The sequence below is a fragment of the Oncorhynchus gorbuscha genome, linkage group LG08, assembly GCF_021184085.1.
Source record: "Oncorhynchus gorbuscha isolate QuinsamMale2020 ecotype Even-year linkage group LG08, OgorEven_v1.0, whole genome shotgun sequence".
In the NCBI taxonomy this organism is placed as follows: domain Eukaryota; kingdom Metazoa; phylum Chordata; class Actinopteri; order Salmoniformes; family Salmonidae; genus Oncorhynchus; species Oncorhynchus gorbuscha.
This window is the reverse complement of record NC_060180.1, coordinates 5,856,776-5,880,457: the sequence shown is the minus strand read 5'-3', so window position 1 is coordinate 5,880,457 and position 23,682 is coordinate 5,856,776. Positions and strand designations below refer to the sequence as shown.

The window sequence follows — 23,682 nt, the reverse complement described above, 5'->3', positions numbered from 1 at the left end:
GGGGATATTGTAATTGGGAGGTAAATGCCATTATTTGTTTACATGCATTGCTCTGGCTGTTCATCTCACCTACAACAGGTGCACCACCATGCCTTGCTGTGACTGTTAATGTCACCTTGAATAATTATAAATAAGACTAAACAAAGAATTGTGTGTCTTACGTACCTTGAATAAAATGAATATACAATATATAGCACCTGGTGATCTTGCTGCTCCCTTAATATAATGAAACACAGGCCTACATCTGTGGAGCATCATGATCACCAGTGTGCTGGAGTTCCTTTACACTATAGTATACTGCTTTTCTTCATGCACCTGCTTACACAATACAACATTTTCCAATAACTTACCTTAGAGTGACAGCTAGTCTTTGCTTTGCCTCGATTGTGGCCCTGTAGTTGGTCGTCTGTTTGGTGAGGTCTGGGCCAACAAAAGACAGACAAGTCTCCATCTCTTCTGCACTCATCTGGAAGTATCAGTGCTGTCGAGCACGGTCCAAGAGCAGCTCCTGGACAAGGTGGTAGTACTGCCCATGCTCCCTTCTCAGCACCCATAACCACCTCCTCCTCCTCCTTACCTGTCTGCACCTCAATAACACAAGGGTGACCAACTTTTTTTTTAGCAGGTGGCTCTGTTAATCCATGCTGTTTAAAAAAGCATAAAGTATTGTTTATTTTTGTACTTGTTTGGATGAGTATACTATTACAGTTTCGTATTTCATGGGCTTTTATTCAGTAAATGCATAGTTTATATCTCATACCAGAGTGGTTTGGGGAGAGGAATGTGTCTAGAGGTGTAAAACTACAATTTGCACTTATTAAATTATACTCCTGTCCTGGCAATATCACTATTGTACAATCATGTACTTACTTACTCATGTTACCACTCCTCAATCGCGGTGAAATCAGAATAATCAAAATACATTTCAACAGGGCCACTGAAAATGTAGGCAGAAAAGGCGCTAATGACATCGTCCCGTCCCCAAAGTAATATCACTGGTTCAGTTTGTTTTGATATTTCAACCTGAGTGTCCTGATCGTTTCTGCTGTGGGTGAACAAAATCAACAGCGGACGCACGTTCGGTTTGGTTAGCAAGACACTGCATATCGGTGCTTTAGGCGTCACTACAGACACCCTGGTTCATAACCAGCCGTGATTGGGAGTACCATAGGACGGCGCACAATTAGCCCAGCGTCGTCCGGGTTTGGTCGTCAAACAAATAGTGTGTAAGTATGTACGTACCCCACATCCTATAAGGCTTGCACTGATGATTAATAGTAAATAGGCTAGTGTTTTGCATTCTACCAATCACCTGTTCCAGATGCAATCTTATTCCAACTTTAAGCTCAAGCTCTTAGCCTGGCCTATATCGTAACTAGTTCCAACCACAGTTCAGGAACAATAACTAAGAATATAGGCCTATGGCATTTTAGGTTAAGGACTGTCTCCACCACTCTGAAATGCGACACAAGCGAATCCTGCCATAATACTAGTAATAGCGCGTTTCCGCATTGGATCAGCTGATTCGGAGGAAGTATGCGGAAGAAGTAAATTCGAAACCTCAAGTAACCAAACAAAATAGTGACCTTTTTGGAAAGCTACTGACAGTAACGTTTTAAAAATTTATTTTAAAGCATAAGAGTACCTGTACCAGTTCCACTCCTGTAGTTATTTCACAGAGGTAGCCTAGTAACTGAACTGTCATCATCATGGCATACAGCGACTCTATGGTCACAATGAATGGAACCCAAGTAAGTGTGAATCATTTCCAACATTTAGTGTTGGTAGCATTTCTCGTTTGCAATTATAAACGAACAGTATACAGTCGGGTAGTTATCAGTGTATGTCGCTTAGAGGATTTGTTTTTCGTGCATTTCTGGTAGGCTACGCTGCATTGCCTCCATTGTCATGTGCTGCTACTGTCATGTGACTTAAATAACTTTTCATTAGTTGCGGAACTGTAGTGTTTTGGCAGGTAGAATGCAAGCTCGTTTTTATAAAGTTTGAAACGCATTACTGCAGCGCAGACATGGCTTTATGATCTAGTCTATTCGATGGTGTTTTAACAATGTGTCGAAGCTGAGCAGTGAGCACAGTTGTGTGCACAGGGCAGGTGTACAGAGTCAATACACTACCGTGCACCTTAAAGGATACAGGGCATGTTTAAATGAAAGTGACAATGTAACTGACCAGGTATCAAACATAGGCTACCTGGAAGGTCTGTCACATTGGCCGAGCCATCAAATGGCTTAAATACATTCAATGTCCAATATTCTGTCATTGATTTAACTTTAACTATTCAGGGGAGCACAAATGAGACCATGGTTTCATTCCCGATGGTGCCCGGAGTACAATCATTTTCTCAATCAAGAAAATTAATATTATTGGATGTGTAGCTGATAGAGAATGTATTGTTGTTCGTTTCACAATTCCTCAGGTCACAAACAAAGGTAAACCGTACACCATACCACCTACCCTGCCCCATAAGCTTAAACACATTCACTCCACCATTGGCTATTTACTCTTACTCACTTTAACACAGAAACGGACTGGCCATAGAGCAGTTTGGGCAGATGCCCGATGTGCTGGTCCACCTTTAGCCCAGTAGTCCTGTCTAAAATGTTATTATTATTATTTTGCACATACTGATCATTATTTGGCTAACAATGGGGACCTCAAGGATAAAAAATCCAACGGTGTGTTAGAAATGCCCGGGCCACTCTGCCCACTCTGTCCCTGTTGTATCCCATTAATTAACATGTATCTCTGTATCTCTCTGTTGTTGCTTTACAGGTTTCCTATATTGGACATGACTGTGAGGACATCCCAGAGTTCCTTGGAAAAAAATATGGATGCTTGGCAAGACGGCTAGATCTCAGCTTCAATCAGCTAAGGTAGGAGATGAGCTGAGATGAGTCGTGAATACTTCCATGGACACAGTGCCGCCTTGAGGGTGATGCTTTGTGTTAGGTCAACTGTCTTATTAATTAAGACACAACTATGTAATCATACCCTTCATTAATAAGTCATTATACATTATTATAAGGAATATACATACTCTAACACTGATTACATATAAATAGGATTGCATACAGGCCTTGCATATTCATGCAGTCATCACGGTGTGGTGGTGGGTGGACGCAACTCAATATTAAGGTGTCCCAAATGTTTGGTTTACTCAGTGTAGATGGATGGTACACTGACCTGCCTTCATTGTTTTTACCACCTTATCTGATAAAGATTAGGATATTTCTACTGAGATACATCAACCTATGTGCCCATTGTGTGTGCACATTTTAGTCATTTAGCAGACACGCTTATTACTGTACAGGAACAATTAGGGTTAATTGCCTTGCTCAAGAGCACATCAACATTTTTTGTCATGGCTGTGTGAAGGGCAGGATGCATCCCAAACGGCAGTCTTCAGGCCCTGGTCTTCAGGCCCTGGTCTTCAGGCCCTGGTCTTCAGGCCCTGGTCTTCAGGCCCTGGTCTTCAGGCCCTGGCTATAGGGAATATGGTGCTATTTAGGAGACACTGAGCAGCGGAGAGCTGGGTTGGCTGCTACCACGCTGTGGCTGAATTAAAGGCCTGATCAATAAATGTGACATGTTAATGCAGGGGCCCAATAGAATAAAAGATCCTTCTGACAGGACCTGAAGAATCACCTTGTGGCAGCTGGTTCAGAGTGAGGGAGCAGGGGGTGGGGGTGCCATCTCAGTCATCTCAGCAGCAGGACTGGCAAAGTTGATCTGACAACTAAAAGAGGGGAGATGATGGTTAGAAGGTGCTTTTGTTTCTTGACCTGTCAGGGCCTTGAAAGGCCTCTGAATGGAGGCTTTTTTTGTCACATCGTCGAAAATTGTCGTCGTCCAGCATGGTCTGTGCTGGAAATGGGGATTTTTGTTTAATTGATTCGCTTTGCGCCCGATTCCTGTCACGTTAATAATTGCTAAGTCCCGCACCCCAGCTCAGTCTGTCGTGAATAAATGTGTGCTTATCAGAGCATTAATAATCCTAATGAACCACAGCGATTGAAAAACTAGCGTTGTGTTGGCTGGAGTTTGATTTGCCTGCCTTTTCCTTCGCTGAGGGCGTCACTCTGAAGATTTCAGACATGATTTCCCCCCTTGAATGCGAAACAAAGGCAACGTGGTAAAATGTGTAAACTGCAGTTCTCTTTCATTGGATGTAATGATAGACGGGTTGGTCATTTGCTGGGTTTTGAGTTGTTATTACACAGTTAACAACAAGAGAACAGTTCGTAGGCTAGATCTTTTAGTAAATGTGTTGATTGATGTCATTCAAATGCTGATGACATTATTTTCCGATCAGCCTTGAGTAATGAATGATCGCATTCTCATATCTATTACATTATACATATGGTATATGTTATATTATAGGTATGTTTCTATATAATAGATATGTTATATATTATATTAGATCCATTGTAGATATGTTATATATTGCTTTTTGTACAGGTTATGAACAGTGTGATTACTTGTTTTGTGGTTTGACTTTGTGGTTCCTTTCACTAACCTTAGAGTCATCCTAGGCAGAAACTCTAGAGACACAGGAGGCAGAGAGACAGTCCTTTGAAGCCTATTGATTTATGGAAATGGACTTCAATACAATCATACAGCCATGGTTATACTGTGTCCAAGGCCCTGAGTTTCTCCTGGACAGGTTGGTTGCAGTCAGTGGTAACAAAAAACTTCTAGTCCCATGTAGTCTATGGGCTCGTTTGAGTGGTAAGGCGAGAGCAAACAACTGTAAATGAAAGTTGAGGAGTGAAGTCGGGGAAGGTGCGTCTGCGACAGCCTAAAGTTGGACACTGATGTGGTTTTCCACCTCAAGGCTCAGATCAACATGGCAGTGTTTCCATTGTTTATAAAAGTTGTTCTTTATAATGTAGAAATAATCATGTCTCCAACCCCCATATCACACACTCAGAAACTGAAAATATATGTGTGTACATTGAATTGGTGATAGGTTGTGTGAAGTTCATGTAGTCAGGTGTAAATCGGACACTTTGAAAGGCGCTGACCAACGATGGTCACTGACTTTTTATTTATTTTAACCTTTATTTTACTAGGCAAGTCAGTTAAGAACAAATTCTTATTTTCAATGACGGCATAGGAACAGTTCAGGGGCAGAACGACAACTGCCTGTTCAGGGGCAGAACAAGAGATTTGTACCTTGTCAGCTCAGGGATTCGAACTTGCAACCTTTCGGTTACTAGTCCAACGCTCTAACCACTAGGCTACCCTGCCGCCCCAGGGTAGCCCTGACGAAAGTGATCCTCTCTAGTGCTCTCACCATCATCCAGTTGTGGTGAGGTGATTTGAGTGTTTCCCTAGCCTGGTCTCAGATATGTTTGTGCCGTCTTGCCAACATCTATGGTAATCAGTTAGCAAGGCAGCACAAACAAATCTGGAACCAGGCTATTATTTCCCTAAATATTCCTCATACACTGGATGTGTGCAAAGAGGGATATAGCTAGACAGACTGTCCATGTAGCTCTAAAATACAGTAATGTCTACCTTCCATACAGGACATGGTAGCTTGTTAGCTGTTACAGATGGCTTCATGGAAGTTGACTGCTACAGGCCTAATTTACCTGATGCAATTGCTGTACAATATGATCTTGTTGCCGTCTGATGCACATTCAAATGTCATAAAAAATCAACACTGCAGAGCTCTCCCTGTCCTCTGCCGTGCCCTGATTGTATCACTGCTAATCACATCTGGAAATGTGCATGTACACTCTGGCCCATCTACCCAATTTTGACTCTGTTTCACTTATTTCTGCTCTTGTAAAAGCCTGGGTTTTCTGCACGTTAACACTAGAAGCTTATTACCTAAAATTGATGAATTGAAAGTGTGGGTTCACACTTTCAGTCCAGATGTGTTGGTCATTACTGAGACGTCGTTAAGGAAGAGTGTTTTGAACACTGATGTTAACCTTTTCTGGTTATAAGACGCTTTGACCTTCTTGTTTTATATTTTTAGTGGTATTGTTAACAAACACAACTCTATAAAGAAAATGAGAATTAAAAACAGATTCTGTCCCTGTTTCGACCGTGATCTGGAAGTTACTCCACTTCAAGAATTCCATTTGTCGAAAAGCTTGGAACGCGTATACTCAGGATGACTGGCTCTCTGACTGGCAAATGAGAGTGCACTCAGGCTATCTGGAAGGCCAAAGTTAGTTACTTTAAGGAGCAGTTCTCTCTCTCTGTGGATCTAACCCCAATGAGTTCTGGAAAACGGTTAAAGACCTGGAGAATAAACCCTCATCCTCACAGCTGCCCATGTCCCTTAATGTTGATGATGTGGTTGTTACTGACAAGAAACACATGGCTGAGCTCTTTAATCACCACTTAATTAAGTCAGGAATCCTGTTTGACTCCACTATGTCTCATTGCCCATCCAACAATTTCTCATCTCCCATCCTTTCTAATGTGACTAGTCCCGATGCTCCTCTCTCCTTTTCCTCTGCCCCACTACAATGTTTCTCCCTGCAGGCCTTCACTGAGTCCGAGGTGCTAAAGGAGCTCCTTAAACTTGACCCCCTAAAAAACATATGGGTCAGATGGTTTAGACTCTTTCTTCTTTAAGGTTTCTGCCCTTATCATTGCCAAGCCTATCTCTGACCTTTTTAACCTGTCTCTCCTTTCTGGGGAGGTTCCCATTGCTTGGAAGGCAGCCATTTTGCGTCCTTTATTGAAAGGGGAGATCAAGCTGATCCTAACAGTTATAGGCCAATTTCTATTTGCCCTGTTTATCAAAAGTTTGGGAAAACTTGTGAATAATCAACTGACTGGCTTTCTTGATGTCTCTGGTATGCAATCTGGTTTTTGGTCAGATTGTGGATGTGTCACAGCAACTTTAAAAGTCCTAAATGATGTCACCATTGCCCTTGATTTTAAACAATGTTGTGCTGCTATTTTTATTGACTTGGCCAACACTTTTGATATGGTAGACCATTCCATTCTTGTGGGCCGGCTAATGAGTATTGGTGTCTCTGAGTGGTCTTTTGCCTGGTTTGCTAACTACCTCTCTCAAAGAGTGCAGTGTATAAAGTCAGAACATTTACGGTCTCAGCCACTGCCTGTCACCAAGGGAGCACACCAAGGCTCGATCCTAGGCCCCACACTCTTCTCAATTTACATCAACAACATAGGTCAGGCAGTAGGAAGCTCTCTCATCCATTTATATGCAGACAATACAGTCTTATACTCAGCTGGCCCCTCCAGATTTTGTGATAAATGCTCTACAACAAAGTTTTCTTAGTGTCCAACAGGCATGCTCTGCCCTTAACCTTATTTTGAACACCTCCAAAACAAAGGTCATGTGGTTTGGTAAGAAGAACGCCCCTCTCCCCACCAGTGTGATTACTACCTCTGAGAGTTTAGAGCTTGAGGTAGTCCCCTCATACAAATTATTGGTAGTATGGCTAGACTGTCTACTCTGTCCTTCTCTCAGCACATATCAAAGTGGTTAAATCTAGACTTGGTTTCCTCTATCGTAATTGCTTCTCTTTCACCCCAGCTGCCAAATTAACACTGATTCAGATGACAATCCTACCCATGCTAGATTACGGAGACATTTATAAATCAGCAGGTAAGGGTGCTCTCGAGCGTTCTTTACCATTCGGCCATCAGTATTGCAACCAATCCTTATAGGACACATCACTGCACTCTATACGCCTCTGTAAACTGGTCATCTCTGTATACCCGTCGCAAGACCCACTGGTTGATGCTTATTTATAAAACCCTCTTAGGCCTCACTTCCCCCTATCTGAGATATCTACTGCAGCCCTCATCCTCCACATACAACACCGGTTCTGCCAGTCACATTCTGTTAAAGGTCCTCAAAGCACACACATCCCTGGGTCGCTTCTCTTTTCAGTTTGATGCCGCTAGCGACTGGAACGAGCTGCAAAAAAACACTAACTGGACAGTTTAATCTCCATCTCTTCATTCAAAGGCTCAATCATGGACACTTACTGACAGTTGTGGCTGCTTTGCGTGATGTATTGTTGTCTCTACCTTCTTGCCTTTGTGCTGTTGTCTGTGCCCAATAATGCTTGTACTATGTTTTGTACTGCTACCATGTTGTTCTGCTGCCATGTTGTTTTGCTACCATGGTGTTTTCATGTGGTGTTGCTTCCATGCTATGTTCTCAAGTGTTTCTGCAATATTGTTGTCTTAGGTCTCTTTTTATGTAGTGGTGTCTTGCTTGTCGTGATGTGTGTCCTATATTTTTATTTTTAATCCCAGCCCTTTTGATAGGCTGTCATTGTAAATAAGAATTTGTTCTTAACTGACTTGCCAAGTTAAATAATTTGTGTTGGTTTTAGAAAAGATCAAGGCCCGCATAATTTTCCTCATTCTTGATCGCATCACATTAACCTGAGGTTCCGCAACAGCCAGTGAAAGAGCAGGGCGCAAATTCAAAACAACAAAAATCTCATAATTAACATTCCTCAAGCATACAAGTATTTTACACCATTTTAAAGATACAATTCCCGTTAATCCAGCCACAGTGTCTGATTTCAAAATGGATTTACAGCTAAAGCACTGCAAAAGATTGTTAGGTCACCACCAAGCCACAGAAAAATAGCCATTTTTTCCAGCCAAAGAGAGGAGTCACAACAAGCAGAAATAGAGAGAAAGTTAATCACTAATCTTTGATGATCTTCATCAGATGACACTCATGGGACTTAATGCTACACAGTACATGTATGTTTTGTTTGATAAAGTTTGTATTTCTATAAAAAAAAATACATTGGCGTATTACGTTCAGTAGTTCTAAAACATATTGCAGAGAGCCACATCAATTTACAGAAATACTCATAATAAACATTGATTAAGATACGACTATTATACATGGAACTTTCGCTAAACTTCTCCTTAATGCAACCGCTGTGTCAGATTTTTAAAAAACTTTACGGAGAAAGCAAACCATGCAATAATCTGAGTACAGCCTTTAGACAACAAAGCAGCCAAAAAGATACCCGCCATATTGGGTAGTCAACATTACTCAGAAATAGCATTTTAAATATTCACTTACCTTTCATGATCTTCATCAGAATGCACTCCCAGGAATCCCAGTTCCACCATAAATGTTTGATTTGTTCGATAATGTCCATCAGTTATGTACAAATATCTTCTTTTGTTAGGGAATTTGATAAACAAATCCAAAAGCGTGTTCAGGTCGCGCCGGATGTTCCGTTACAGCCCGTAGAAACATGCCAACCTAAGTATGGAACCAATCTTAAGAATGTTTTTAACATAAATCTTAATTAATGTTCCAACCGGACAATTCCTTTGTCTGTACAAATGAAGTGGAACCACAGACCGAGGCTGTGGTACTCTGCCAGACCACTCACTCAAAGAGCCCTTATGAGCCCCTCCTTTAGAGTAGAATCCTCAAAACAGGTTCTAAATACTGTTGACATCCAGTGGAAGCCTTGGGAAGTGAAACATAACTAATATCACCCTGTATCTTCAATGGGGGCTGAGCTGAAAAACTACAAACCTCAGATTTTCCACTTCCTGGTTGGATTTTTCTCAGGTTTTTGCTGGCCATATGAGTTCTGTTATACCCACAGGAATCATTCAATCAGTTTTTGAAACAGCAGAGTGTTTTCTATACAATACTAATAATAATATGCATATATTAGCATCTGGGACAGAGTAGGAGGCAGTTTACTCTGGGCACGCTATTCATCCAAAAGAGAAAATGCTGCCCCCTATCCCAAAAAGTTTAAGAACTTGATGTCCAAAATCAAATATGTATATATTTGACATTTCTCATTTCATTATTAATATTCCATTTGGTTAAGGGGGAATCTTAGATTTCAGATATTATTATTGGACTTCAATGGATTCTCTGGACAGAGAAGTTACCCAAGCTATTTGCCACTGATAGTATTGATTGATTGACTGATAGTTGTGTATTAGTTGTTGGATTACAAACTATTTGATTTCCCTCTAAACTTATTACTGGTGAGGCGTGTATTCATGTCATCAAGACATCTCACTTTTCTAGCTCCCACCATCTCATATCTAGGGCCAGTATTTAATTTCTGACCAGCAAAACTCTGGTTCCTGTACGTTCTGGAGTTTTCTGGTCATGTGTCCTAATGAAACAACTTATCGTGTTGCATAGTGTAAGTTAACCACCCTTTAATAAAGGCATTCTTTGCGATGATTGGAGGCTGTGGAAGTCACATGATTGGGTAGAGCTGTGAATTTCAATTATCGAGCAGACGAGCAGAGGTGATAAACTAATCAGGAAGTAGAGTGATGGGTGGTGGCAGCTATTTCCTTTCTCGCTCACTCTTTCTCTCGCTAGCTCAGGGTCGTAGTTATCCCCATAAGAACTCCCCTTGAGGACAAAGGAACCCAGTCCCACAGCTGTGTGTAAAACATGTAGTCTGTCCCTGATGAGAGGAACTCTGTGATACCGCCTGTACTTGTTGTCAAGCACTTGTTTTGAAGTGATTCATGTCTCCTCGCCCCTATCAAGATTTGTTTCACGGTACCGCTCTGTAGACACACCAGCGTTTCACAATTGTGACCCCATTTTGGTGACGCCAAAAGTAACCCAAGTGCTAACTGCCTTGACGACTGACACTTTGTCAGACAGTGGGAGTGGACTGTCTTCAGTATAATATGTTTATATCCGTCAGCCCAGTTAACAGCTCTCATCCACTAACTTGACAATGAGTGTCAGTGAAAATGAGACAGCACCTGTCTCTGAAGTGTGTGGGTGGGTGGGTGGGTGGGTGGGAAGGGAAAGTCAGGCGATAAAGTTGGTGTAGCAGCCTCTCACACCTACACCTCATATCCCCATGCCAACCTGTCAGGCTGCCTCATTGATGTGTTGAGAGAGTGAGACTCCTAGACCAATGTAGCAGTTGGAGGACAGGGGTGGATATTATTGTGCTGTCCACTTAGTTTCAGGTGCGTGTGTGTGTGTGTGTGTGTGAGAGAGAGACATTGCGACGATGGGGAATACACTGTAGTAGTGGTGTAGATCTAATGGTTACTACTAGAGCCAGTGTCTGTTGTAGGGGTTTCAATCCGTTACCTGCTGTAATATCATATATGACACCTGAGGAGAATAAATACTAACATTATCTGGTTGTTTCAGTGCAACAGATGAGTCACATCTCTTTTCAGACGAAACATTACATTGAGACTTGTTAGTAAAGAGAATAATTTGACAGGTTTTCTCCTTGTCACCACCACGCTCGGCTGTGTTGTTTCTGATTGTAAATGAGATGGTTAGGGTCCTGTGTAGCCTGTTGTCTCATCACATGCAGTAGGTCTCAACTGTAGTGGTACTTGTATACAGATCAAGAGGTACACACACTAGTAACTTTGGGGAGCGTTTTATTGAGCCACACAGCTGCATCGTAGTGTTAAGATGTATATTGTGGTGATCACATCTGTGTCGTAGTGTTCAGATGTATGTTGTGGTGATCACAGCTGGGTCGTAGTGTTCAGATGTATGTTGTGGTGATCACAGCTGTGTCGTAGTGTTCAGATGTATGTAGTGGTGAGCACAGCTGCGTCGTAGTGTTCAGATGTATGTTGTGGTGATCACAGCTATGTCGTAGTGTTCAGATGTATGTTGTGGTGATCACAGCTGGGTCGTAGTGTTCAGATGTATGTTGTGGTGATCACAGCTGCGTCGTAGTGTTCAGATGTATGTAGTGGTGAGCACAGCTGCGTCGTAGTGTTCAGATGTATGTTGTGGTGATCACAGCTGTGTCGTAGTGTTCAGATGTATGTAGTGGTGATCACAGCTGCGTCGTAGTGTTCAGATGTATGTTGTGGTGATCACAGCTGCGTCGTAGTGTTCAGATGTATATTATGGTGATCACAGCTGTGTCGTTGTGGTGATCACAGCTGCGTCGTAGTGTTCAGATGTATGTTGTGGTGATCACAGCTGCGTCGTAGTGTTCAGATGTATGTTGTGGTGATCACAGCTGTGTCGTAGTGTTCAGATGTATGTTGTGGTGATCACAGCTGCGTCATGGTGTTCAGATGTGCAGTGAGGGAAAAACGTTTTTGATCCCCAGCTGATTTTGTACGTTTGCCCACTGACAAAGAAATGATCAGTCTATAATTTTAATGGTAGGATTATTTGAACAGTGAGAGACAACAACAAAAAAATCCAGAAAAACGCATTTCAAAAATGTTATAAATGGATTTTCATTTTAATGAGGGAAATAAGTATTTGACCCCCTCTCAATCAGAAGGATTTCTGTCTCCCAGGTGTGTTTTATACAGGTAAAGAGCTGAGATTACGAGCACACTCTTAAAGGGAGTGCTCCTAATCTCAGTTTGTTACCTGTATAAAAGACACCTGTCCACAGAAGCAATCAATCAATCAGATTCCAAACTCTCCGCCGTGGCCAAGACCACAGAGCTCTCCAAGGATGTCAGGGACATGACTGAGACCTACACAAAGCTGGAATGGGCTACAAGACCATCGCCAAGCAGCTTTGTGTGAAGGTGACAACAGTTGGTGCGATTATTCGCAATTGGAAGAAACACAAAAGAACTGTCAATCTCCCTCGGCCTGGGGCTCCATGCAAGATCTCACCTCATGGAGTTGAAATGATCATGAGAACGGTGAGGAATCGGCCCAGAACTACACGGGAGGATCTTGTCTATGATCTCAAGGCAGGTGGGACCATAGTCACCAAGAAAACAATTGGTAACACACTACGCCGTGAAGGACTGAAATCCTGCAGCGCCCGCAAGGTCCCCCTGCTCAAGAAAGCACACATACATGCCCGTCTGAAGTTTGCCAATGAACATCTGAATGATTCAGAGCACAACTGGGTGAAAGTCTTGTGGTCAGATGAGAACAAAATGGAGCTTTCTGGCATCAACTCAACTCGCGTGTTTGGAGGAGGAGGAATGCTGCCTATGACCCCAAGAACACCATCCCCACCGTCAAACATGGAGGTGGAAACATTATGCTTTGGGTGTGTTTTTCTGCTAAGGGGACAGGACAACTTCACCGCATTCAAAGGGACGATGGGCGGGGCCATGTACCATCAAATCTTGGGTGAGAACCTCCTTCCCTCTGCCAGGGCATTGAAAATGGGTCGTGGATGGGTATTCCAGCATGACAATGACCCAAAACACACGGCCAAGGCAACAAAGGAGTGGCTCAAGAAGAAGCACATTAAGGTCCTGGAGTTGCCTAGCCAGTCTCCAGACCTTTATCCCATAGAAAATCTGTGGAGGGAGCTGAAGGTTTGATTTTCCAAACGTCGGCCTCGAAACCTTAATGACTTGGAGAAGATCTGCAAAGAGGAGTGGGATAAAATCCCTCCTGAGATGTGTGCAAACCTGGTGTCCAACTACAAGAAATGTTGTGGTTGTATGTTGTGGTGATCACAGCTGTGTCGTAGTGTTCAGATGTATATTGTGGTGATCACAGGTGCGTCGTAGTGTTCAGATCACTGCTGCGTCGTAATGTTCAGATGTACAGTGTCAGTCTAGGGTTTTTCATAATTTTTTTTACTATTTTCTAAGTTGTAGACTAATAGTAAAGACAAACTATGAAATAACACATGGAATCATGTAGTCACAAAAATGTGTTGAACAAATCAAAACATATTTTAGATTCTTCAAAGTAGCCACCCTTTCCCTTGATGACAGCTTTGCACACTCTTGGCATTATCACAACCAGCTTCACCTGGAATGCTTTTCCAGCAGTCTTGAAGGAGTTCCCACATTTCCTGAGCACTTGTTGGCTGCTTTTCCTTCACTCTGCAGTCCAACTCATCCCAAATCATCTCAATTTGGTTGAGGTTGGGTGAATGTGGAGGCCAGGCCATCTGATGCAGCACTCCATCACTCTCCCCCTTGGTCAAATAGCCCTTACACAGCCTGGATGTGTGTTGGGTCATTGTCCTGTTGAAAAACAAATGATAGACCCACTAAATAAATCAGACAGTGTCACCAACAAGGTACCATCACACCTCCTCCTCCATGCTTCACGGTGGGAACCACAAATGTGGAGATCATCCGTTCACCTACTCTGCGTCTCACAAAGACATGGCGGTTGGAACCAAAAATCTCAAATTTGGACTCCAGACCAAAGGACAGATTTCCACCAGTCTAATGTCCATTGCTCGTGTTTCTTGGCCCACGCAAGTCTCTTCTTATTGGTGTCCTTTAGTAGTGGTTTCCTTGCAGCAATTCGACCGTAAAGCCCTGATTAATGCAGTCTCCTCTGAACAGTTGATGTTGAGATGTCTGTTACTACATTTATTTGGGCTGCAATTTCTGAGGCTGGTAACTGTAATGAACGTATCCTCTGAAGCAAAGGTAACTCTGTATTCGTTTCCTGTGGCAGTTCTCATAAGAGCCAGTTTCATCATAGCGCTTGATGGTTTTTGCAATTGCACTTGAAGAAACTTTAAAAGTTCTTGAAATTTTCCATATTGACTGACCTTCATGTCTTAAAGTAATGATGGACTGTTGTTTCTCTTTGATTATTTGAGCTGTTCTTGCCATAATATGTACTTGGTCTCTGACCAAATAGGGTTATCTTCTGTATACCACCCCTACCTTGTCACAACACAACTGATTGGCTCAATGACATTAACCTCCATAGGGTATGTGGGATGCTAGCGTTCCACCTGGCCAACATCCAGTGAGATTGCAGAGCGCCAAATTCAAATACAGAAATACTCATTATAAAAATTCTGAAAAGACACAACTATTAAACATAGGTTTAAAGATGAACTTCTTCTGAATCCAACCACTGTGTCTGATTTCAAAAATGCTTTACGGCGAAAGCATACCTTACAATTATTTGAGAACATAGCCCAGCAGACAAATCATTACAAACAGTAACCAGCCAAGTAGAAGAGTTACACAAGTCAGAAATAGAGAGAAAATGAATCCCTTACCTTTGATGATCTTCATATGGTGGCATTCAATAAATGTTTGTTTTGTTCGATAAAGTCTCTTTATATCCAAAAGCCTCCGTTTTGTTTGCGTTTTCTTCAGTAATCCACAGGCTCAAACGCAGACGAAAAAAATCCAAATTGTATCCGTAAAGTTCATAGAAACATGTCAAACGATGTTTATATTCAATCCTCAGGTTGTTTTTAGACTAAATTATCTAAAATATTTAAACCGGACAATAACGTTGCCAATATGAAAGGCACTCTCTCGGGATTGCGCATGAAAAAGCTCTGATACGGTAGGGTCCACTCATTCAGACTGGTCTTACTCCCTCATTTATCAGAATACAAGCCTGAAACAATTTCTAAAGACTGTTGACATCTAGTGGAAGGCATAGGAACTGCAATTTGAGTCCCAAGTCAATGGATACTGTAATGGCATTGAATAGAAACTACAAAAACAAAACAAAAAAAACTTCCTGAATGGATTTGTCTCGGGTTTTCGCCTGCCAAATCAGTTATGTTATACCCAGACACTATTTTAACAGTTTTGGAAACTTTAGAGTGTTTTCTATCCAAATCTACATTATATGCATATCATATCTTCTGGGCCCGAGAAGCAGGCCGTTGAATTTGGGCATGCTTTTCATCCAAAATTCCGACTGCTTCCACGACCCTAGAGAAGTTAAGAAGGAAAGAAATTCCTCAAATCAACTTTCAACAAGGCATACCTGTTAATTGAAATGCATTCCAGGTGACTACCGCATGAAGCTTGGTTGAGAGAATGCCAAGAGTGTACAAAGCTGTCATCAAGGCAAAGGGTGGCTACTCTGAAGAATCACATATAAAATATATTTTGATTTATTTAACAGTTTTGATGTCATCACTATTATCAAACAATGTAGAAAATTGTAAAAAAAAATAAAAACCCTGGAAGGAATAGGTGGGTCCAACCTTTTGATTGGTACGGTATGTTTTGGTGATCACTGTCCTCTGTACTGAACAGATACATCTCACTATCTCGCTCGTCTTTTATTGATGATGTAAGTGCTCCTCTTAGTACAGAATGTGCAGAAATAGACGATATAGAACTATTGGGTCTCAATAGTCAAATTCATCTAAATTAGTCTACAAACTCTTACATTATTCAGCACAATGATATACAGTAACTGTGTGCTCTAACCAGGTCAAGACCCATCATGACTGTGCTTTAACCAGGACAAGACCCATCATGACTGTGCTCTAACCAGGACAAGACCCATCATGACTGTGCTCTAACCAGGACAAGACCCATCATGACTGTGCTCTAACCAGGACAAGACCCATCATGACTGTGCTCTAAACAGGACAAGACCCATCATGACTGTGCTCTAACCAGGACAAGACCCATCATGACTGTGCTCTAACCAGGACAAGACCCATCAGGACAAGACCCATCATGACTGTGTTTTCATAACCAGGACAAGACCCATCATGACTGTGTTTTAACCAGGACAAGACCCATCATGACTGTGCTCTAACCAGGACAAGACCCATCATGACTGTAACCAGGACAAGACCCATCATGACTGTGTTTTAACCAGGACAAGACCCATCATGACTGTGTTTTAACCAGGACAAGACCCATCATGACTGTGTTTTAACCAGGACAAGACCCATCATGACTGTGTTTTAACCAGGACAAGATCAATCTTGATGTCCCATCATGTGCTCTACTGTCATCCAATGAATCAAGGCTGTTGTTCCCTGCTCCCCCCCACACCCACCCAAAGCTGTAGAGAGAGATGAAGGTGGAGTTTTTGCATTGCAGGTCAACCCTCCTCCACCTGTGTGTGTAGGATAAGGCTACAGTATGTCAGCCATGGCAGCCATTTGGCATTCTAATGGGAAATCAAGTATGTTAACTCACAGGTAATACAAAACAAACTAAAGTGCTCTAAATGTCGCCCAGCCTGTCAAATGAGATGTTAGTAGTGTGATGAAAACAGAAAAAGGAAGACAACGTAGGGAGGGGACCCACGGTTACTACTCAGAAATGAAATAAAACCTTGTATGGCCTGTCATCCATGTCGTTTTATATTCCTATCTAAAGCACATTATGGTATTACTCCGCCACACGCCTCACTCATCTGTCTCTCTTAATTCGTCACAGGCGGCGCTCCGTCTTTCAAGTCTCCGTATGTCAACAGGGAAAGGGGCCTGCTAATTGACAAATGGGTGTCACAGACATGAAGTGCTCCTTTCCCATCAGAGCTAGACACTGGGTGTTTGATTGGGAACCAGAGGAGGGGAGGGGGGAATATTATTGGCATAAACCCAGTAAGAGCCATTCGACTGGGGCTGAAATGAGAAGTGACAAGGGAGAGAGAGGGGCTCTCATTGTCTTGGCTGAGTGTTCAGTCTGCAGAGATAGCAGTATGCAGATAAAGTGTCAGTTGGGAGGGGGGATGAAAAACCATCTGTATGAAGACTTCAAATGACTTAACTGGGAGTGTGGTGTGTGTGTCCCCGTGTGTTTGACTTGGCGCTGGTTTGTATATATTTCATATCTGATCTATCAGTCCCATTTAGGAGTAATATTCTGTATAACCAGGTTTGCATCTCATGAATTAGGGCCAATACAGTGTTCTTCCAGACAGATTTAAAATGGAGAGATAAGAGAGACAAAGCCAGCAGACCAGGAAGTAATATATTCATATTGGAAGCTATATGCAATTTCACATCAATTCTGTCCTATTGAAAACACTCCATTTTAATTTTCATTGGAACAATTTCCACAGTGATGGACCACTCAGGGGAAAGTGCAGAGATGGTAGAGAAAATTGAGAGATTAATGGGACTAGATGGAATGGATGTAATGAGTTGTCAGTCTGTTGTTTTTCTTCGTCTCGCCAGTTGTTGTGCATCTTTGTCCAGTAATGACAACTTGCAATCTCATGGTAGTTGATGAAACACTGTGGTGTCTTCTAGGAGGAAATAACGCTAAGAGTTACCAGCTTTGGCAACACTAAGTTGACCTTGGTTATTCTATGAATAGGAATAAATTATGTTTCAAATTAGCTACTCTTAAAGTAATTACAAATTAGCTACTCACGACATGCAATTACAAAAAGACATAATTAAAATTGCATGTAAGTATATCTGTAACTAGGATCCGTACAACTTATTGTAGAGTATGTATTTTTCTGTTGTCCCTCTAACGTACAGATGTAGGATCTGAATTTGACCTATATTGTCACAGCAAAATAATCCAGCGGCGACAACATTTGAGCATTTTGTCCATAATGTTACTTCATCTGTGGTTAGGCTATTAGCTGGCCAAAAAGCAGGCTACATGAAAAGTGCAATACTGTTCAAATAACCGTGTGTTAGTGTGGGTTTTCAGTGAATGTATGTAAAGCATGAAGCGGTGCAGGAAAAGGGTGATCAAATTAAGATCCCACATCTGTAGTCTAACCACCTTATCCTGGAGATGGTTGCTGTCAGTTGAACTGTTGATTCTCAGCAGACAAAGCTAGTTTCCTACTAGAACTGGTTTAATCTTGTTGTAATGACATCATCACAACCAGTTTTGCCTGCTGGCTTTGTTCTCATAGAACGCTAGGCGTCCTTTCCTGAATACTCTCCAGGCCGACCCCAGCCCACCCCAGTCCAGGGTTAGCCAGCCTCTGCTTTCTGGCTAATGTTCATCAATGCTGTGTGAAAAGCAGAACAGAAACATACCATAGCCTGGAGAGAACTTGTAATGCTAAACACATGACAACTGTGTGTGTGCTTGTAGACCGGGTTCATCAAAGGTTTTGCTATCAGCATCTGATGCCCATGTGTCAAAGTAAACGGAACCATAGCACTTAGTTTAAATGAAATCCTGCTGGAGAGGGGGACCTCAATGAATGTGACGCTCGCTCAAAAAGAGAAAGACAAGGGGAGGAGAACATTAGTACAGTCTTTCCAAATTTGTTTAGAAATATTCTCGCGGGCAAGTCATGCACTCTCTGTTTTGGTAAGATGACAATCTTGTATCAGATAGAAAATATTTTTTCCCCCACACATGTTGCAGCCAAACCGCAGCGAGGCAGCAATATGGTCCTGGTTTAGAGCAGTCTCTCTCTCTGTCTCTCTGTCTCTCTGTCTCTCTGTCTCTCTGTCTCTCTGTCTCTCTGTCTCTCTGTCTCTCTGTCTCTCTGTCTCTCTGTCTCTCTGTCTCTCTGTCTCTCTGTGTCTCTGTGTCTCTGTGTCTCTGTCTCTCTGTGTCTCTGTGTCTCTGTCTCTCTGTGTCTCTCTCTCTCTGGCTCTCTGTGTCTCTCTCTCTCTGGCTCTCTCTCTCTCTGGCTCTCTCTCTCTGTCTCTCTCTCTCTGTCTCTCTGTCTCTCTCTCTCTCTCTCTCTCTCTCTGTCTGTCTCTGTGTGTTTACATACAGTACTGATTCTGACTGTAATGAAGCACTACAGGTACCATGGAGAAGACTGGCCCCATTTCAGGATCAGTGTTGCCTTTTAGATCAAAATGAGTAAGATTACTTGGACAGGTCAACACTCCTACTCTGGGATGCTTATAAATACATGCCAAAATCTGCAGGGGCTTGACCCAACCAAGAGTACAATCAATAATGTTTTGTCATGTTTTTTTTGTGTGGACCCGAGGAAGAGTAGCTGATACTTCTGCAAAAGCTAATGGGGATCCAAATAAACAAATTACTGTGTAGGATCCTTTTTTAAATCACACTAGCAAGGGATTTTATCGATAGGTGAGGCATACTCCCAAATCTAGTTAGGATTATCTGCAGTATGCTGAGACTATTGAATGATAGCTAGAGTCACTCAACAGGGTCTTTCTGTGTAGTATGAATGGAGCAGTACATGCCTAGCTAGGCCATAGTCCCCCAGTCATCTCCCAGCTGTATAGTCCCTTTCACCAACACTGTATTTATAATCCCTATCTATGTCTGTGTTGCAACACAACAAAAGCCCACTGATGGCAGAGAGGGACTCATCCCTAAATCACTGTCAGAACATCGCCGTCGGCCTTCTAGAAGGCATTCCACCACGGAACGCTCGCTAATCTCAGGCCGTCTCGTGGTGGTGTTGGATTCCGTAATGGAATGGAACATCTTTATGTTCCTTTTGTTCAAATTAAATATATACTGGGCACCGGTGCCATTCCTTTTGATGAGTGTGTCACGTTTTTTATTGTATATCCCAAGACGGATGGCGTGCCACTGACACAGAGCGCGATCTACAGGCCTGTAGTTGGCCCTACTGCTGACACACAGCCAACACTCTGGAGGGGAGAAGAGAAAGGCTCGCGGTTTATTGGCACAGAGAGGAAGAGAGGGAGGGAGAGCGAGGACAGAGGGGGAAAGAGAGAGGATAGACTGACTGATGAAGAAACAGAGTGTGAGAATGGATGGATGGATGGATGGATGGATGGATGGATGGATGGATGGATGGATGGATGGATGGATGGATGGATGGATGGAGAGAGAGCGAGAGAGGGGAATTCTGTACTTTATGGTCTTTACCACAGCCAGCTGTCACAACTCCGCCTGCTATGTGGATGGAATTTATTGGGTATTATTTAGAAACTTGTCAGTGGTAATGACTACAGCTATGATTTAAATTATCACCCACAAAATAGAGCTTAATTCACTACCTCGCCGGACCTAATGAACGGGCCTGACATCATTTCAAAATAGTTGGATACCCATGTTATTTTAATATTTTATGTTGACCAGCGATTTCATTTTCCTCCCTGGTGTTTGGCATGTGGTGAAGGGTCCCACTCCCTCATGTGCCCTTCGTTTGGTTGCCCTGTCAGAGCTATTGAGTTCAAAGCCCTTCCCAGGGAGGGAGGGAGATATTTTTTTCCATTGACACAAATCCAATTAGTTTTAGTACACAGTTTGGTGAAATAAAAAGTCTCTTTAAAATCTACAATATGTTTCCTTAGCGTTTTAGTAGAGAGCAACGCTGAGTAATGTATCTTTATGGGTTGACTTGAATGGGCCAGTGGCGGACATACTCCCATTTTTCTATTCTGACAAGTTCAAAACAATTCGCCCATACGTCTTACTTATTTTCCCAGCAGCCATAGCCTGAGTCTGTGAATATTGCATAAACAAGTACTGCAGCTACTTTCTAAGATCTTGATTCTTCTACATATTTAAACACATATTAAATACTTTAAGACTAACCCACAGACGTTGCCGTAAGGCCATGCAAATATGATGGGGAAAATCGTGAATCTATTATTTAATAGTGACATGTTTAGTAAGTAGTTGACTTGTGGTGAGCTGATGCCTAGTCCAGTTTTGACATAAGGGTGTGCATTTTAAACAAGTGTTAAAAGGGATATGATTAGGGATGGCACTGAGCTGTCAACAAGGCTACTAGAATAGTATGCTCCGCTAAAGGTGAAGCTGAGGGCACATCCCAATAGTTTAACATGGCTTCCTCTCTTCATCTTCTCTCATCCATCTGTACCGATCTAAGAACACAGGCGAGGTGAAAGCAATACGCCCGATTAATATGTAGAGCAGTGTTTCCCAACTCCCACACACGTTAGCTGTAGCCCTGGACAAGCACACCTGAGTCAACTTGTCACCTATTCATCAAACCCTCTATGAATTGGATTAGGTGGTTTTTGTCCAAGGCAACAACAAAAATGTGTGCTGGTGTGGGTACTGGAGAGTTGGAGTTGGGAAACACTGGTGTAGAGGAAACTACTCTAGACTACGGAGACACACCCTAAATCTCCTGTTAGTCCATGGCTCATCTAGCGTTTACGTTCTCCCATCACACTAAACCATCTCCCAGATGAATGATGTAAGCGGTGGGGTGTTCTCGTCAATGCGTCCCAAACGAAGAGGAAAAATACGCTTCCAGAGCCGCCTGGAAGCTGAACAAAGAAGTTTCCTGCTTTCCTGGATTTGGCTGCCTGGACAATATCGTTGCTCTCAGCTCCATGGCTCTCAATCCACCTTCCACAGTTCTCTCCAGGAGAGTGGATTGGGTTGAAAAGTGAAGACCGATACATGAGGTCTACCCAGCCAAGATTTTAGATGATGCTTGTAGCCCTCAACATTTTTAGAATTATGTGGCGTGATTATTTTTTTTTTTTAAGAGGCCCAATGATAATTGTTGACAGTGGAGAAGATAAATCGCACCACCATTAAAGTGCATGGGGAACTGTCACTATGTCACTATAGACCTATTCCTAGTGAGCCTAGGGGACTCCATCAATATTAGAAAATATTACATCACCGCAATAAACGCTGCCTAAAATAATCATCTTTTAACCTTCGCGTCGGGAGTCATGTTTAACAGTGGTTTGCCACCCGCGGAGTGATACACTACAGCAAATCGGCTAATTTGCTTGCTTTGCAAACTCTCACCTCACTGGCGAGGGGTGACGTTTTTTTCTCCTTCTACCCCAGTTAAAAGGCTTTAAACCATTTCTGTCTCGGTACAGCTGCACCACATTCTCAGCACAGCTGAAACACATTTCCCGTTTCCATTTCAGATCAACTCAATCACATCTTTGGCAGCGTTTGCTTTTAAAAGTCCCTCGCTTTCCTCTTCTCTCAGCCACCTTCCTCCCCAATCCCTATGGCCTGGTAGTGCTTAGCCTGATAGGATGGTTTATAGAGAAGGAATATACCTCCTCACTGGGGTGAGTTTCTCTTTGTCCCTCCTTTCTCGCTCCCTCCCTCATTTGTTTACCTTTTTTAGTTGTTTGATACTCAATTTATTTCAACAGCATGGAAAACTATTCTCTATAAAACAATGCAGCTATACGAATGACAGAATCAAAGTGTAGAGAAAGTGTTTATAGTTACATATGACATGCATCAGACTGAGTTTTTCTTTTATGGTCAGGCTGCAATAAATCAGTGGTATGTTGCCTCATTCCTTTTGGATTTACTGAGGCACATGTTGAGATAAGAAACGGTGGCGGCATGTTCCGTGTCTAGGCAGCTGACGTGTGTATTCCAATTCAAGAATACTCTCCCAGTGAAAATGGGCGGCCATTTTGAGGTTCTATCAATTTGTTTTCCCTTCATAGATATAGTCTGCCCATTAGTGTATGTACCATGACTCTGATCAGCACTGAGACAGTTTCCATGTGAACTCTGTGTATCTGTGGCTGGCACGATCTCAACAAACAGACCATAGGCCTACATCCCGCTGATCTGCTCTCCTCTGTCTGTCCAGACATTTGGTGCTATTTAAAGAGTTATCCCTCGACGGTGGTGGTGGTGGTGGAGGAGGAGGAAGAGTGATGTACTCCGGGCAAAGAGAACAGTCTTTTTCTTCTACTGTCTGGTGCTGGGGCTCTGGGGTCCTCAGCAGTCAGAATCCTGCCTCTGTACTGAGAGGCTTCAAAACAGAAAACAAATAATGGAGGAAGAGGTGGAGGAAGAGTGGGATGGGGGAAGTGAGTAAGAAGATGCAGAGGAGGATGAGGTGAAGAACCGAGGGACGAGGATGGGGAAGAAAATGGTGGGCACAGGATCCTCATGAGACAGGCTCAACAGGGTGCAGAACAGACTTGTGATCTAACCAGCTGTTTGTGTCAGTCCAATGAAAGTTTTGTAGAAGGGGAAGAGTGAGAATGGAAGAGAAAGAGAAGTGTAGAGAAAGTGGTGTAAGTGGTGGAAGAGATGTAAAGATGTTCACAGGGCTGAGGAAGACTGGCGTACATAAGGCCTACAAGCTGGTGGCTAGTTTGG

The 23,682-nt window shown here is 42.6% G+C and overlaps 1 protein-coding gene and 1 long non-coding RNA gene across 2 annotated transcripts in view; one reads left to right on the top strand and one right to left on the bottom strand.

Annotated features, from left to right (window-relative positions):
- Positions 1-649: 649 nt before the first annotated feature.
- Positions 650-23,682, bottom strand: part of LOC124041122 — a 165,957-nt gene continuing 142,924 nt past the window's right edge. Inside the window, exons 2-3 of the long non-coding RNA XR_006839851.1 lie at positions 3,667-3,757; positions 650-3,504 (exon numbers count right to left, since the gene is read on the bottom strand). This is a non-coding gene — a long non-coding RNA (uncharacterized LOC124041122). The remainder of the gene's footprint in view (positions 3,505-3,666; positions 3,758-23,682) is intronic.
- Positions 1,384-23,682, top strand: part of LOC124041121 (leucine-rich melanocyte differentiation-associated protein-like) — a 473,611-nt gene continuing 451,312 nt past the window's right edge. Inside the window, exons 1-2 of the mRNA XM_046358329.1 lie at positions 1,384-1,751; positions 2,794-2,894. Coding sequence (XP_046214285.1) covers positions 1,710-1,751; positions 2,794-2,894 — 143 coding nt within the window. The 5' untranslated portion in view covers positions 1,384-1,709. The remainder of the gene's footprint in view (positions 1,752-2,793; positions 2,895-23,682) is intronic.